At 39.3% G+C, this 13,934-nt stretch overlaps 1 protein-coding gene across 1 annotated transcript in view; it reads left to right on the top strand.

Moving 5' to 3' along the window:
• The window catches only part of map4k6 (mitogen-activated protein kinase kinase kinase kinase 6), a 38,308-nt gene that overhangs the window by 3,873 nt on the left and 20,501 nt on the right, over positions 1-13,934 (top strand). The window contains exons 3-12 of the mRNA XM_052104709.1: positions 2,144-2,234; positions 2,348-2,412; positions 5,012-5,067; positions 8,137-8,184; positions 8,921-8,963; positions 9,077-9,149; positions 9,324-9,455; positions 12,826-12,888; positions 12,972-13,053; positions 13,654-13,764. Coding sequence (XP_051960669.1) covers positions 2,144-2,234; positions 2,348-2,412; positions 5,012-5,067; positions 8,137-8,184; positions 8,921-8,963; positions 9,077-9,149; positions 9,324-9,455; positions 12,826-12,888; positions 12,972-13,053; positions 13,654-13,764 — 764 coding nt within the window. The remainder of the gene's footprint in view (positions 1-2,143; positions 2,235-2,347; positions 2,413-5,011; positions 5,068-8,136; positions 8,185-8,920; positions 8,964-9,076; positions 9,150-9,323; positions 9,456-12,825; positions 12,889-12,971; positions 13,054-13,653; positions 13,765-13,934) is intronic.

The following is a 13,934-nucleotide window of genomic DNA, read 5'->3' as shown; positions in this document are numbered from 1 at the left end:
AACGAAGGAGGGCCAGAAGGCAAAAACGAATGAGGGCCAGATGGAAAAAACATAAATAGAACATTAAATATGAAATAGTGGTTAAAGTGATTCTCGCTCTCGGTGGGGCACGTGGTGAGTTGTGCGTGGATGCCACGGAGAATAGCGCCTCCACACATGCCACGTCTCCGCAGTAAAGCACCTGACAAGCCACTTGGCAAGCCTCATGAAGCTACTGTCGGGTTTTTCTATGTGGGTGCTGAGAGCAGTAGAAAAAGGCTACAGAATTAAATTTGTTCGCCGTCCTCCGCGTTTCAACGGCGTGGTTCCCACTACCGTGAAACCGGAACAATCGTGTCTACTGTGGAAAGATCTGCAAAATCTCTTGGTCAAAGGGACCATAGAACATGCTCCCTTTCCAGAGAGAGAGTCAGATTACTACAGCAGATACTTCCTGGTTCCCAAGAAGGATGGGGGATTGCTTCCGATTTTAGACCTTCGAGGCTTGATTCGCTCAGTCAAGGCGTTCAAGTTCAAGATGCTAACCGTCAAGACGGTCGTGTCTCAAATCCAACATCACGATTGGTTGGTCACGATTGATCTCATGGACGCATAATTTCATATAGAAATTCTGCCACAACACAGGAAGTTCCTGAGGTTCGCTTTTGGGGGCGAAGCTTTCCAATATCGGAAACTCCACCCCGAGGTAGTGGAACAAATCTGGTTGAGATTTTACACAGCAGAAATGGACCTCTTCACCTCCCAACAAACAGTGCAATCTCCCCTCTACTTCTCTCTGAGTCACCCAGCCCCCCTGGGTCTGGACGCAATTGCACATACATGGCCCAAAATGTGCCTGTATGCGTTTCTTCCGGTTTCTCTGCTCCCGGGAGTCTAGGCCAGAGTTCGCCAGCAAGGGTCCTGCCTCTTACTAATAGCGCCGTGTTGGCCGAACAGGGTATGGTTCTCGGAGATAATGTCTCTCCTCGACGGCTCGCCTTGGGCGATTCCGGACAGGAGGGACCTTCTGTCTCTGGAGCAGGGGACAATATTTCATCCCCGGCCCAGGTTGTGGAACCTTCATGTTTGGCCTCTGAAGGGTACCAACTGAGGGACACTGGGCTTTCACCTGAAGTTATCGAGACCATTCTGCAAGTGCTAGGGCTCCCTCTACTAGAAGTTATGCCAATAAATGGGGTGTCTTTGAATGATGGTGCAGTGCATATAATGCAGCTCCAACTGCCAGATTGCTTCAGTTCTGGACTTTCTGCAGGAAAAATTATCAGTAGGCACATGCCCCACCACTCTCAGCGTTTATGTGGCCGCTCTATCGGCTTGCCATGCCTTGATTGACGGGATGCCATTGGGGAAACATTCTATGCTCGCTCGCTTCGTCCGTGGAACTATGCGATTAAGACCTCCTGCTAGGACTAGGATCCCTTCATGGGACTTAGCAATAGTCCTTGAGGTTCTGGTTGAGACCACCTTTGAACCTCTAGAGTTAACATCTGATAAACTTCTTACTCTCAAGATGGTTTTTCTTATGGCGATTACTTCTCTAAAAAGAATTGGGGATTTGCAGGCTCTGTCTGTCTTGCCATCCTGCTTAGATTTTGCCCCAGGAATGGCTAAAGCAATATTGCACCCTCATCCTGACTACCTGCCTAAGGTTCCTTTCTCGGCCATACATCCAGTCCAGTCCGTGCCCTTCAGGCTTAGGTCCACCGCACTAGCCAGTGGCATAAGTCAGGGCAACTATTCATTTGTCATGTGGGCCATAACAAGGGGGCGGCCGCCACCAAGCAGACAATGTCGCATTGGGTGAGGGATGCTATTGCCCTGGCCTACGAGGCGCACGGTCAATCTTCGCCAGTAGGGATCAGGGATCACTCTACCAGAGGGGTCGCCTCCTATAAAGCCTTGGTTAGAGGTGTCCCTCTGCAGCATGTTTGTAATGCGGCAGGCTGGTCCTCTCCGCAAACATTTCATTGACGTGTTGCACACATATTCACAGCTGGTCACTCCTAAAGACGTTCCCAAAGCGCTAAATCAGCGCAGCATCTCGTTCTGCTTTTTCAGGAAACAGGGGTTAAAGTTAAGTAACCCGAGACGAATCCTATAGCCCAGATAACAAACCAGGTTTACGCTCTGTCTTTCTCATCAGGTGAAGATATATCAAGCATTCAACATGAGATAACCATGATGAAGGACTGCACTCACAAAAACATTGTCACCTATTTCGGCAGCTACCTCAGGTTAGCTCATAAATATTCCTCAAGAAACAAATAAACAGACAAACAAGATAAATAAAACTGTTTGTATAAAATAGTAGCATGCTGAATTGAATCTAACAATCCATGTTCCACAGAAATAACAAGTTATGGATCTGCATGGAATTCTGTGGAGGAGGATCATTGCAGGACATTTACCATGGTACAGTTCTCTGTATCTTCACTTCATTACTTTATTTAGCTAATTCAAATGTACATTTACGACAATTAAAAAAACATGGCTATCTGGAACACTTGATACTAATAGGTTAATTGCAGCATACGTGTAGCTGTGCTAGTTTATACACTGAAAACCCTAATAAGTTGACCTTACTCAATTTATTGACTCAATTAAATTAAGGAATGGCATCTCCAAAACTTGTGTACTTAAAGGAATAGTTCACCCAAAAAGGAACATTTGCTGGTAATTTACTCACCCTCAGGCCATCCAAGATATTTCTTTCTTCATGAAAACATATTTATATACTTTTTAACTACGAATGTTTGCTTTCGAATATCTCTGTGATGCGCGCTCATGAGAGGGATGACGTAAGCTCGTTGGTAACGTTGTGCGTCACGTGAGGAGGAGGCAGGAAGCGCGTCATTGTTTACAAGAGGAGCAGCGCTGTACAAAAGATTCATTGTCATTGCTGTAGATTTGTATTTGTATAAGTGTATTGTTCAAAATGTTCATTTGGTGTGTGTATCCTGGATGCTTCAACTTTCAGAAACCCCAAAGTAAATGCACGCCGAGAAAAATATTAACTTTTCATCAATTGCTTATGCATGATCATGAGAGATTGAAGCTTGGGTTTATCGGGCTGAACCTGGATATCAGTACACCCCTGCGTTCTCTCAAATATTGGAGGGTGTGCAGCAGGGCTGGCATTTTCCCGGTGGCCCGACGCACTTTGTTAAATCGGATAACTGAGTGGGCCGCGATAAGCTAAAATGAGCCGCCGTGTTATGCAGAACGTACCACAAAACAGCGCTGCAATATGCAGAAAAGGACAGTGAACACCCCCCATATCTGAATTCTTCGGCTGTGCCCATGCAGTTTATTCCAGCGAACTCAGGTATGTGTGAAAACGTTGTTGTGACACCTCCCTCAGGCTCTGCAACTCCCTCAGCACTCCGTTCGCCATCACTCGATGTCTAATTCACCGCAACTGAAGCTTCTTTGTGAAGCAACTGTGAAGCTTCTCTTCTGTGTGATATCACCTGTACCATTGATCTCAATGTGTAAACCCTGTACACCCTGTGAATCTCAGTAAACACTCTCACACTTGGTTTCACTAACTACAACTTATGTGGCTTGAATTCCTGACAGTCATATATCCTATATATTTCTGCTGAAGAAAAAGCACAAGTAGGTAATGCAACGGCATTGCCCTGACATAAAGGATGGTTATTTACTGCTGTAATGTTTTTTTATTATTATTTGGAAATATTTTTTTCTTTTCTTTTATATTGTGGGAATAATCTTTCTTTTGTGTGTGTGTGTGAGTGTGTGTATCTATGTGTTTGAAATAGTTTGGACTGTTTTGGTTTGTGAACAGCACTTGGTCTGTGGTCTGTGCAAGTTTCTTTTGTAAACAATGATGCGCTTCCTGTCTCCACCTCCGTGTGACACGTGACCTTACCATCGAGCTTACATCATCCCTCTCATGAGCGTGCATCACAGAGATGTACGGAAGTGAACATTTGCAGTTAAAAAGTATATAAGTATTGTTTTGTTTCTAAAAATAATCAATCGTTTGGGTTCAGAAGATCTTTATTTGTCGACTGGAGTCGTGTGGATTATTTAAAGGGCACCCTAAATATGCATTTTGGACCGTAAAAAAATGGAGTAAATTCACTTGCATTGTTTAAGGGAGGAGGCCTGAAATAAAATCCTAAAAATCTTAAATTCTGTTTTGATGAAGAAAGAAACTCATTATCATTATATAAATGATAGATATTATCATTTTTGGAGAAACTATACCTTTAAGATAATTTAACTTGGTAATCATATATAATGTTCTTAACTATTTAAGTTAACGTAACTAGATACAAGTAGACTTAACTCAGATTTGCTACTTAAATGTTGATGTTTCTACTTAATAATTGTAATTGAATGGAGTCAAATTTAGATCATACAATAACACAGATCAAAATAAGATGATTATAACTGATTCTAGGTCAGTCATAAAATAAACTTAATTCTCTACAGAAATGCATAGACACCTGTACATCAGTTGCACATTCACAAGAAGAAGTGAGATGGTGTTAAAAGGGTCCAATTTGACCAAAGGTGACACAGATCACCCTAATGGTGACATCACACCAAGCAACTATTTGCAACAAAACAACTTAAATAATGCTACGAAATAGCTAATACCTCTATGAAATCTTAAAAACAACTATTTAAATTCCCCCATATGTTCCCTTTGCCCAAGGAAACATAACTAAATAATTAAAGTGCAATGCATTATGGGTATTTCCCATAGCCTTAATTGTGTACTCAATAATTTTAGTTATTAACACTTAAAATCTTAATTCTATTGATAAAAAAAAATAAAAAAAAACAAATTCATAGAACATAGATACTTAAGATATGAACTCAAATCTTGGCATTTCAGTAATGCAGGCGTTCTTATATATTGTTTCTGAATTCCTGTCAAGCTGTTTACTTCAGTTTTGTGGTTATTAATATTGCCTGAAAGAGGATTATGTTCATATGGTATTTTGTCGCTCTGAATGAGGTCATTGTGTTTCCACAGTCACTGGTCCTCTGAAAGAGAGACAGATAGCCTATGTGTGTGGAGAGACACTTCAGGTGAGGACACATGTTTTCTTTACATTCTTACACTAAGACTTTTACCATCAAGGTTCATGGGCCAATCTGAAGGCTGCAATATAAGTTTTGTTTTTGGTTTTGATTTTAATAATGTCTGAGGATTAGGTTGTATTTTGTCTTTTTTAAGGCTTTTCAAACTTCGCTAACCCTTGGATAATTTACGTACCCTCATGTTGTTCCAAACCTGTGTTACTTTTTTTTATGGAATTCAAAATGAGTAATTTTGTAGATGAGGGTTTTCATTTTGTTGATGTTTATCATGCAGTTATGCTTTTGTGTCCTTTTTGAAGCTTGAAAGCTCCTGACCCAATTTAAGGCCCTGAGATACTTCCAGTGAAGTTCTTTGTTCAGGAGTAAAAATAGGTTTGAAACAGCTGAGCAACAGTATACTGTTTGTGAACGTTCAGGCACACGGCACACTGTTGTGGGAGGCGTCTAGAAGTACATTTAAATATGAGGATGCTCAGGAAAACCTTAACTAATGTGACATTAAAATTATTTTAAATTTATGCCTCATTCCATGAGTATAATTCACACTAGATCAGTAAAAGTAAACTACTCAATGATGATTTAAAGTGTCGAAATATACAGTTAATGTCAGAAGTTTACATACACCTTAGCCAAATACATTTAAACTCAGTTTTTCACAATTCCTGACATTTAATCGGAGAAAACTTTCCCAGTCTTGGGTCAGTTAGGATTAACTACTTTATTTAAAGAAAGTGAAATGTCAGAATTATAGTAGAGAGAATGATTTATTTCAGCTTTTATTTCTTTCATCACATTCCCAGTGGGTCAGAAGTTTACATACACTTTGTTAGTATTTGGTAGCATTGCCTTTAAATTGTTTAACTTGGGTCAAACTTTTTGGGTAGACTTCCACAAGCTTCTCACAATAAGTTGCTGGAATGTTGGCCCATTCCTCCAGATAAAACTGATGTAACAGAGTCAGGTTTGTAGGCCTCCTTGCTCGCACACGCTTTTTCAGTTCTGCCCACATATTTCGGATTGAGGTCAGGACTTTGTGATGGGCACTCCAATACCTTGACATTGCTGTCCTTATGCCATTTTGCCACAACTTTGGAGGTATGCTTTGGATCATTGTCCATTTGGAAGACCCATTTGCAACCAAGCTTTAACTTCCTGGCTGATGTCTTGAGATATTGCTTCAATATATCCACATAATTTTCCTTCCTCATGATGTCATCTATTTTGTGAAGTGCGCCAGTCCCTCCTGCAGCAAAGCACCCCCACAACATGATGCTGCCACCCCCATGCTTCACGGTTGGGATGGTGTTCTTTGGCTTGCAAGCCTCATCCTTTTTCCTCCAAACATAACAATGGTTATTATGGCCAAACAATTCAATTTTTGTTTCATTAGACCAGAGGACATTTTTATGGCAGTTTTGGAGCAGTGGGTTCTTCCTTGCTGAGCAGCCTTTCAGGTTATGGTGATAAAGGACTAATTTTACTGTGGATATAGATACTTGTCATCTTCACAATGTCCTTTGCTGTTGTTCTGAGATTGATTTGTACTTTTCGCACCAAACTACATTCATCTCTAGGAGACATAATGCATCTCCTGTATGATGGCTGTGTGGTCCCGTGGTGTTTATACTTGCATACTATTGTTTGTTCAGATGAACGTGGTACCTTCAGGTGTTTGGAAATTGCTGCCAAGTATGAGCCATATATTTTCTGAGGTCTTGGCTGATTTCTTTTGATTTTCCCATGATGTCACACAAAGAGGGACTGAGTTTGAAGGTAGGCCTTAAAATACATCCACAGGTACACCTCATATTCAGTACACCTCATATCAGAATCTAATTGTCAAAAGGCTTGAAATCATTTTCTGGAATTATCCAAGATGCTTGAAGGCACAGTGTAGGTAAACTTCTGACCCACTGGAGGTGTGATATAGTCAATTAAAAATGAAACAGTCTGTCTTTAAACAATTGTTGGAAAAATTACTCATGTCATGCACAAAGTAGATGTCCTAAACGACATGCCAAAACTATAGTTTGCTAATATTATATCTATGGTGTGTTTAAAAAATTAGTTTTTTTGACTTCAACCTTAGTGTATGTAAACTTCTGCCTTGAACTGTAATGCAATATAAAATGCACAATTTGTCTTGTTTACATTCTGAATTCATGACACTAATGCGCTAAAATGCTATACGTGGCCATAATATGCACCGAATACACTATGTTATTGGAATTTATGATGACACTGATACTACTGCAAAGACTGGCGTATAAAAGAGTGTTAATGGAAATAATATAGACAAAAGAATGATGATAGGCATACACTTTTGGCTACAAATGTGGACCATTGGCTGTAAGAAAGTGTTTAGCAGCCGGTAAAAAGCTTTGCTAAAATTATGCCCTGGCAAGCAGTTACAATCCAATAAAACGAATGCAAAAACACCTTCTTTTTTGGCCAGATTTTGTTCTTAATGACGTAACACCTGTTCTTACGTATGAAGTATATCAGGGCATTTATTGTTGTTAATTGCAAGGAAAACAGCTACCAGCACAGTCTTCATTATTTCTTCTTTTATGTTCCACTGAAGATAGTAATTAACACAGGTTTGGCATGACACAAAAGTGATTTTTGCACTCCTCGTTAAGGCCACATTTAACCCTTTTAACCCTTATTACTGGTATTTAATGTATACAATGGTACATTTCTAACCTTGGGTTGAATATATGATTCTAAAGTTTGTTGTGGTGCCAACCCTGAATTGCAGTGACAAATGTGTACAATGTGTAATGTTTGTCTCATTAAATATGTATGCACATAAACATTTACACGTGATGTTCATTTTCAGCGTCTGAGGATAAACAGTAAAATATGTTGCACAGTGCCAGAGACACCCGTTAACTGGAGTGATAAATGCATGCAATATTTATCCAATCAATGTTATTAACCTGTACAAAGTGAAATCTCAGATGACCCTGTTTAACCATTTAAAGTGTGAAAAGCCCATTTATGTGGTGTTGTTACACTTTATCATTACAGGTGTTGTTTTCTGTTTGTTTACAGGGATTGCATCATCTCCATCAGGCGGGAAAAATGCATAGAGACATAAAAGTAACCTTACAAATCAGTACATCATTAAACCATTATTGTCAGGGTTCAAAACGATCATGGAAAACCTGGAAATAACAAAGAATTGTACAATGGGGTTTTCAAGGCCTGGAAGAGTTAGGAAAGTAAATTAACGAAATAGTTTTTTTCTTAGTTATTCTCTGCTTTAAAGTATTGTATATGAAGCAATAAAATATATGGAGGCTAAATATTGTTCTTGTGTAGAGTAAAACTTGCTTGCAAACTATAGTGATGTCCAGTAGGTGATTGAATAATTCAATAATAAGTCAGTTATTTTCAATAAATCGTTGGAACTGGTTCACATCTCAAATGAATGAAATTGAATGAATAATGAATAAATCTATCTGAATTAGATTTTATTTCTATATCCTTATCCTGTAATTGCAAACAACCGACAAGTTCATGGGAAAGTTATTATAATTAATTAGTCAAAAAGTGTTGAAACCCTGTATTGCCTACAGACATATTCCAGTCACCATTCAGATTGTTTAATATCGTTACATTATTACACTGATACTGTGTATTAGCTGTGAAGTGAGATGAGACTGGTGCTGTTTTACAAGTAAATGAGCCCCTTTATAGCACAATAGTGTGTGTGTGTGTGTGTGTGTGTGTGTGTGTGTGTGTGTGTGTGTGTGTGTGAGCGCGCGTGCATGCAATGATAGCCCAGCTCTGATAGGGTGGATGTGCTCATTGTGTCATTCTTTGTTGTCCACAGGGTGCCAACATTCTTGTGACAGAGCGGGGAGACGTCAAACTAGGTCAGACTGGGTTTACCCCTGTCTCAGCCCCACACATGTAAACACACAAATGCATATATTAACTAATACTCCTTAAATCTTATTTTCCCTTTTGTCTCCCCTCTGTCTGTCAGCGGATTTTGGAGTGGCAGCGGAGATCAATGCATCTGTTGCCAAGAGAAAGTCTTTCATTGGAACACCATACTGGTGAGTGTCCTTAAACAAGCTGTCACTCAAAAACACAGGGAATAATTTCTTTCAGTTCTTTTTTTTTTTTTTTATAAACTCAAATGTCTGGAATAATTACAGAAGAAATTATGTTAAAAAGATAGTTCTCTTTTTGGGTGAAGTATCTTTTTAATGACGATATCTTTCTCTCAGGATGGCACCAGAAGTTGCAGCAGTGGAAAGGAAGGGGGGCTATAACCAGCTATGTGATATCTGGGCAGTGGGCATCACAGCCATTGAACTAGCAGAGCTGCAACCACCTATGTTTGACCTGCACCCAATGAGGTGTGAACACTTACACACACATACATTAAACACACATTTAGACTAGGGCTGTGCTGATACAGTCAAAAATCTATATATCACTTTTTCTCACTATATTACAAAGATACTTGAAATGTTTGTTTGTTTTATTCATGTACGTGTGCATTAATATAATTTCCAATTGAGAAATGAATGAATCAAGCTGTCTAAATAAGCAAAACATTTAAACTGGTGTTTTTCAATGCGGTCAGAGTCACTTCAGACATGCCATACTGACAAAAGTGAAGCAATCGCTAGAGATATATCCCACAGATTCCATCTCTTGTACAGACACGCTGGGTCTCTCTTGCACGTTTGCTGCAGTTTCAGTCGTGAGCCAATTATGACATTGTTGCATTGTGAATATATAATATACACTCACCTAGCACTTTATTAGGAACACCTGTTTATCTACTTATTCATGTGATTATCTAATCAGCCAATCATGTTGCAGCAGTGCAGTGCATAAAATCATGCAGATACGGGTCAGGAGCTTCAGTTAATGTTCACATCAATCACCAGAATGGGGAAGAAATGTGATCTCAGGGATTTCGACTGTGGCATGATTGTTGGTGCCAGATGGGCTGGTTTGAGTATTTCTGTAACTGCTGATCTTCTGGGATTTTCACAAACAACAGTCTCTAGAGTTTACTCTGAATGGTGCCAAATGCAAAAAAGCATCCAGTGAGCGGCAGTTCTGCGGACGGATATGCCTTATTGATTATAGAGGAAAACAGAGAATGGTCAGACTGATTTGAGCCGACAGAAAGACTATGGTAACTCAGATAACCACTCTGTACAGTTGTAGTGAGCAGAATAGCATCTTATTTTGCACAACACGCTGAACCTTAAGGTGGATGAGCTACCACAGCAGAAGACCACGTTGGGCACTTTATTAGGACCATAATGTTCCTAATAAAGTGCCCGGTGAGTGTATGTTTATCGTATCATGAGGTTTTTGGCAATACAGTAAGCCCTAATTTAGACTCTTGCAAAATATTAAAACCTTTTTTTAGTTAATTGTTTTCAAAAGCTTCAAAGTGTTTTTGATATAACCTCACCTTGCCTTACACATATGCTGTGTCCAAAAGCTGAAAAATACTGCCTTCTTAACAGACTGATCTCCCTGAGAATTTGGTAACAGTAGGTCAAAAGTTCTTCAGCTGAAAATGGTGTTTTAGTAAATTGTCCATAGAATGCTGCCAAAAGAGAGTTGTATTTTTTGTTGTAATTTATGTAATACAGTCAACAGGAATGGATATTTTATTAACCCTAATCTAACCCTTACCCAAACCCCAACACTAAACCTAACCGTCAGTGGTAGGCCTGTCGCGATTATTAAATAATCATCCGATCACAGTTATCTGATCTAATTGTAGTGTACTTCAAATTTCAGTCACATTTCACTGTCCAAACAAGGGAATTTCAAAGGAATAGTTGACCCAGAAATGCAAATTCTCTCATCATTTACTCACCCTCATGTCATCCCAGACTTTCTTCTACAGAACACAAAGATTTTTAGAAGAATATTTCAGCTCTGTAGGTTCATATAATGCAAGTGAATGATAACCAAAACTTTGAAGCAATAAAGGCAGCATAGAAGTAATCCATAAGACACCAGAGGTCTGAAGCAATCAAATCAGACATCAGCAGTCTCCATAGCGACCATGAATTTTAAACTTGATTACACTTCCTAGCGCGTGCTAGGAAGTTTAATCAAGCTTGAAATCATGATCGTGCCTAGAGATGTACAGTGAAATATGAGTTATGTTTTGTCTGTTCTCACCCAAAGCTTACGCTTTAGAAGATATGGATTTAACCACTGGAGTCTTATGGATTGCTTATGCTAACTTTGTGATTTATTTTCAGCTTTAAAGTTCTGGCCATCATTCACTTGCATTGTATAGACCTATCAACCACAAAACTTTGCGATGCAGTTTGCGAATGTTCGTTGGAAACACACCCCGTGTTGACAGGGTTCAAAAACAACAGTGTAAATGTAAAATGGGCCAAGACTAAAGTTGACCAAAAAGAGAGACATGTTGGTGTTTGGAAATATGTAAAATGTTATTTCTCATGTCATTCATAAGTTTTAAAAGCCTTAAAGGAAATCTTATGTCCAGATTTTATTTTATAATTTCAGGGTAAATATAAATACATTAATTCTTTTTTTTTCTTCAATTTTTTTTTATATCCCCTGTTCTCCCAATTTGGAATGCCCAATTCCCACTACTTAGTAGGTCCTCGTGGTGACGCGGTTACTCACCTCAAGCCAGGTGGTGGAGGACAAGTCTCAGTTGCTTCCGCTTCTGAGACAGTCAATCAATGCATTTTATCACGTGACTCGCTGTGCATGACACCGTGGAGACTCACAACATGTGGAGGCTCGTGCTACTCTCCGCGATCCACGCACAACTTACAACGCGCCCCATTGAGAACGAAAACCACTAATTGCGACCACGAGGATGTACCCCATTTGACTCTACCCTCCCTCGCAACCGGGCCAATTTGGTTGCTTAGGAGACCTGGCTTGAGTCACTCAGCAGCACACCCTGGATTCGAACTCGCGACCATTGGTGGTAGTCAGCGTCAATACTTGCTGAGCTACCATGCCCCCACTAAATGAAGTGTATGGAGCACGTGAAGTACAACAATTTGTATGACAATTGTCATCACCATGAAAGCCCTAAAACCATGGCCTTACCATTGTATATCTGAAGTCAATTACTTCCTGGTTTCGATGGTATCAGAACCTGTGTCTCTCAAGCTGCTTGCATGACGTGCTATCAGTAATACTATTGGTAAAGCTGATCACATTTGAACTAATGCAAAAATGTCTGGTGGTGGATGGTGCTTGTCAGTTATTTGTCAGAATGGGGTTGATTTCAGGGTACATGAACATTCAGATGTCGATTTCCCATGTGATCGTGCTGCTCTCAGATGGTAAAGCAGCAACAAGGCACATCTGAGTCCAATATTTGTTTTTCCCCACTCTGGAGTGGTATAAAGCAGTAAATTAGCTAATAAATATTTTATTCAGTCTTTTAATGTTTCAACTTATGACTTAATTTCTTCTGAGTGATAAGCAATGTAGTCACTGAACATTTGCTTTGTTACAGTGTCTCTAAATCTCATACAAAAGCTTCCTCTTAATAAGATTCATACAAAAAAACGCTGTGTGATTAGTCACTGACTGACTATGCAGCGAAGCAGCAAGGCCTTCATTTTTAAATAAAAACGAAGACAGTTTTGCTGAGACAGTTTTGGTTGAAAGGTCAGAATGAGATATGGCTGTTGTGTGGGTTGTGTCTCAGCTGTGGAGAACAAACATGATTTTGTTGTTTTCTTTCAGAGCTTTGATGTTGATGTCAAAGAGCAGTTTCCAGCCTCCCAAACTGAAGGACAAGAACAAATGGTAACTCTTGTCCATTATAGCTGTCGATTTTCCTTTTCAGTTAACGAACACAATGAGTGCAGTTTTTTATTTTGTAACTTTAGGTCCACAGAGTTCCACAATTTCATCAAAATGGCGCTCACAAAGAACCCTCGCAAGAGGCCAACGGCAGAAAAACTCTTACAGGTGCATGTTAACCAAAGATCCAAGAGCAATATCTCCTTATCTTTGTTTTTGTTTTGTGATTTATCTGAACTGGTAAGTGATTTATCTTACCTTATAAGCAGTCATGAGTCATGATTTTAATTTTGTAGGCCAGTCTGGAAGCCATGAGTTCCTTTTGCATTGTCCAATGGCTTGTGTGAGTAAGATATGAGTAAAATAAAGTCTCTGGTCATAGTTACTTGAAGAGAATTTTGTTCTACAACATAAATAATGACTACAACAATAAGGATGTGCATTTATTTGCTTGACCAAACAGACCATAGCAGTCTTACGTAACAACTTGTTAGCAACTAACATTTTAAAAGCACACAACGGCTTCAAAATGTACATTTTGTTATGCTGTAGAACAAAACGTGAAAGTATATTTAAGTAATGTTAACCATAGACCATATTTGACTCAATTATAAAAAATAAAAAACACTATTGTAAAATACCACTGGAAATTCCCGGGGAAACACATGGCTCAGAAATACTAATTTCCTCCCGGGTTTTAGGGAAAAAAAATCAAACGTTGTCTCTGTCTTGTGAGCTCTCTGACCTATGCTCTCTCTGTTTTTGCAGCATGCTTTTGTAACACAGCTCCTCACCCGTAATCTAGTTATAGAGCTGCTGGATACAGTCAATAACCCGGAGCTGCAGCAGACACTCACTATGGATGAGAGTGACCTGGGGGTGAATAGAAACCAATAGTGTACTTCTGTGTATTGAAGATTTCTTATACTCAAGTAATTACTAAAAATGATACATAGTTAGGCTGGGTGATATATTGATAATGCACAATTAATTTTAATGTACTTTTTATGGTATGACAGAGTTATCAAATATAAATATTTAATACTTTG

Source organism: Xyrauchen texanus, chromosome 34, assembly GCF_025860055.1.
Source record: "Xyrauchen texanus isolate HMW12.3.18 chromosome 34, RBS_HiC_50CHRs, whole genome shotgun sequence".
Taxonomy (NCBI): Eukaryota; Metazoa; Chordata; class Actinopteri; order Cypriniformes; family Catostomidae; genus Xyrauchen; species Xyrauchen texanus.
Note: the sequence above shows the minus strand (reverse complement) of the source record. Positions and strands in the feature narration are given on the sequence as shown.